Here is a 1,857-nt window from a genome sequence, read left to right as displayed (position 1 = left end):
AATTTTTAATGAAGACTAAGACAGGAGTTTCGTGGAAGCCTTTTCTCGGATTTGATTTGAAGTGATCACTTAAGCCTCTTTCTTAGGGCCTTTAAAGAGTGCGACTCTACCGCTTTTAAAAAAGAAAAGGCCTATTTGTATTTGATTCAATTCATGAATTAGCCTACTTTACTATGAGTATACTGGAATTCTATATTATATATATAATAAAAAAGAGTATATCATTCGTCTTTCTGTTACAACACGGCGAAACTAAATGGTTCTAATAAATAGAATGAAAAAAAAAGAAGAATTTTTAGGCTATAGACCTTATTTTCCTGGGATTGTAGTTCAATCGGTTAGAGCACCGCCCTGTCAAGGCGGAAGCTGCGGGTTCGAGCCCCGTCAGTCCCGACCTAGGCGCTGCAAGCGATCAATTCATCTCTCCATCTTCTGTGAAGAGGGGAGAAAAAGAGTAGGATCTAATTCCCAGCGGGAGGATCCTTCTTTTCTTTCGGATTTTTCATCAAAAAAATGGAAATGCAAATAGTACCAATTGTGATGGAAGAAATACATATGTAGGTTGGTACAATGGGAGGTATCACCATATTCAGGATTCAAAGGGATACCCTTCTAGTCTGGCTTTTTTCGATTGTTCCTGATCCGAATAGACATTTTTTTTTACGAAACGCAATGAACTTAAAAGAGTACTTTTCAGATTAAACCTACCCTTTCTTCTAGCTCCGGCCCCGAAGCAAGGGCGAATTTTTATTCCTTACTGAGTGATTTCAGTTCCTCCTGGGTCTCTACTTCACTCCCCAGCCGTCCCGCTTTCTTTAGCAGCCTTAACTTTCCAGCCTTGGCTTGTTCGCAGTAAGGGGCAATCCCCTATGAGATGGAGGCTAGTGTTAGAGCGAGGGACTGCTTTTGTGCTTGTATCACCATGGGCCTACCCATTAGCGCTATCCAAGTGAGAGTCAAAGTGGAGTGTATACGAGTATGCCTATATCTCTGTCTAGGAGTCGAAGCAGTCGATTACTTATGTCTCTTTGAATCGTCTCATCCATGGCGAGTGCTATCATATAAGAAATAAGGGGACGGCTGCATTTAGAAGCGTTCTTTTCATTCAACTATTGTTATCAATCATAAGAGAAGAAAGAAGAGTCTCTTTCTTCAAAGAATCCCGCGCCCTTCTTGGTTGGAAAAAACCAACTAGCAATATCCTACAAGTCTTTTTTCATTTTTCGATATAAGTGAAAAGAGTAGAGACGAAAAAAGAAAAGCCAACTCATGTTTCCCCTCCATTTTCATTACGAAGATGTTTCACGTCAAGATCCGTTGCTCAAACCGAATCACGCCAACGTTATGGACGTTCCTGGATTGTGTGAAATAAGAGTAGTACCAAAGGCAGCACCCTCTGATTTCATAATCAAAAATGGAAAATTGGCTATGGAGATTCCGTGCGGTCAGAAATTGATACGGACACACAGGGGTTCGGTAGGAAAGTCGTTTCGATCCAATCCATTCTTGGGGTCAAATAAAGACAAAGGATATGTCAATGACCTAGCACGACAAAGCACTCTCCGAGGACCTGGAATGTTTCATTTTTTGGTCAGAATCTCGACAGTAATGTCTCTCTTAGATTCTCTGGTGGAAATACGGGAAAACTCCATTCAATTCTCGATGGAAACGGAGTTTTGCGAATTCTCCCCGGAACTAGAAGATCATTTTGAGATCTTCGAACATATTCGAGGGTTCAATGTAACTATTGTCACTTCAGCCAACACACAAGATGAGACTTTACTACCGTGGAGCGGCTTTTTGCAAAAAGATGAGGGAGAAACTCAGTAAGATGTCGGAAAATCGAAATGAGGAAAG

At 41.0% G+C, this 1,857-nt stretch overlaps 1 protein-coding gene and 1 non-coding gene across 2 annotated transcripts; both read left to right on the top strand.

Annotated features, from left to right (window-relative positions):
- The first annotated feature begins 319 nt into the window (after nt 1-319).
- TRNAD-GUC (transfer RNA aspartic acid (anticodon GUC)) lies at nt 320-393 on the top strand. The gene has a single exon. It is a non-coding gene; the product is annotated as a tRNA-Asp (tRNA).
- A 14-nt stretch (nt 394-407) lies between these two features.
- Nucleotides 408-1,851, top strand: LOC130827023 (60S ribosomal protein L5, mitochondrial-like). Its single transcript, XM_057692656.1, has one exon. It carries the CDS (start codon nt 1,270-1,272, stop codon nt 1,828-1,830), a length of 561 nt encoding a protein of 186 aa, XP_057548639.1. The 5' UTR covers nt 408-1,269; the 3' UTR covers nt 1,831-1,851.
- Nucleotides 1,852-1,857: the final 6 nt, after the last annotated feature.

The sequence above is a fragment of the Amaranthus tricolor genome, chromosome 11 (assembly GCF_026212465.1).
Source record: "Amaranthus tricolor cultivar Red isolate AtriRed21 chromosome 11, ASM2621246v1, whole genome shotgun sequence".
Taxonomy (NCBI): Eukaryota; Viridiplantae; Streptophyta; class Magnoliopsida; order Caryophyllales; family Amaranthaceae; genus Amaranthus; species Amaranthus tricolor.
The sequence above is the reverse complement of the archived record's forward strand: the minus strand, read 5'-3'. Positions and strand labels throughout refer to the sequence as shown.

What these genes read in the sequence shown, in the direction of transcription:
- LOC130827023 (XM_057692656.1), top strand. Translation starts at nt 1,270, where the DNA reads ATGTTTCCCCTCCATTTTCATTACGAAGATGTTTCACGTCAAGATCCG.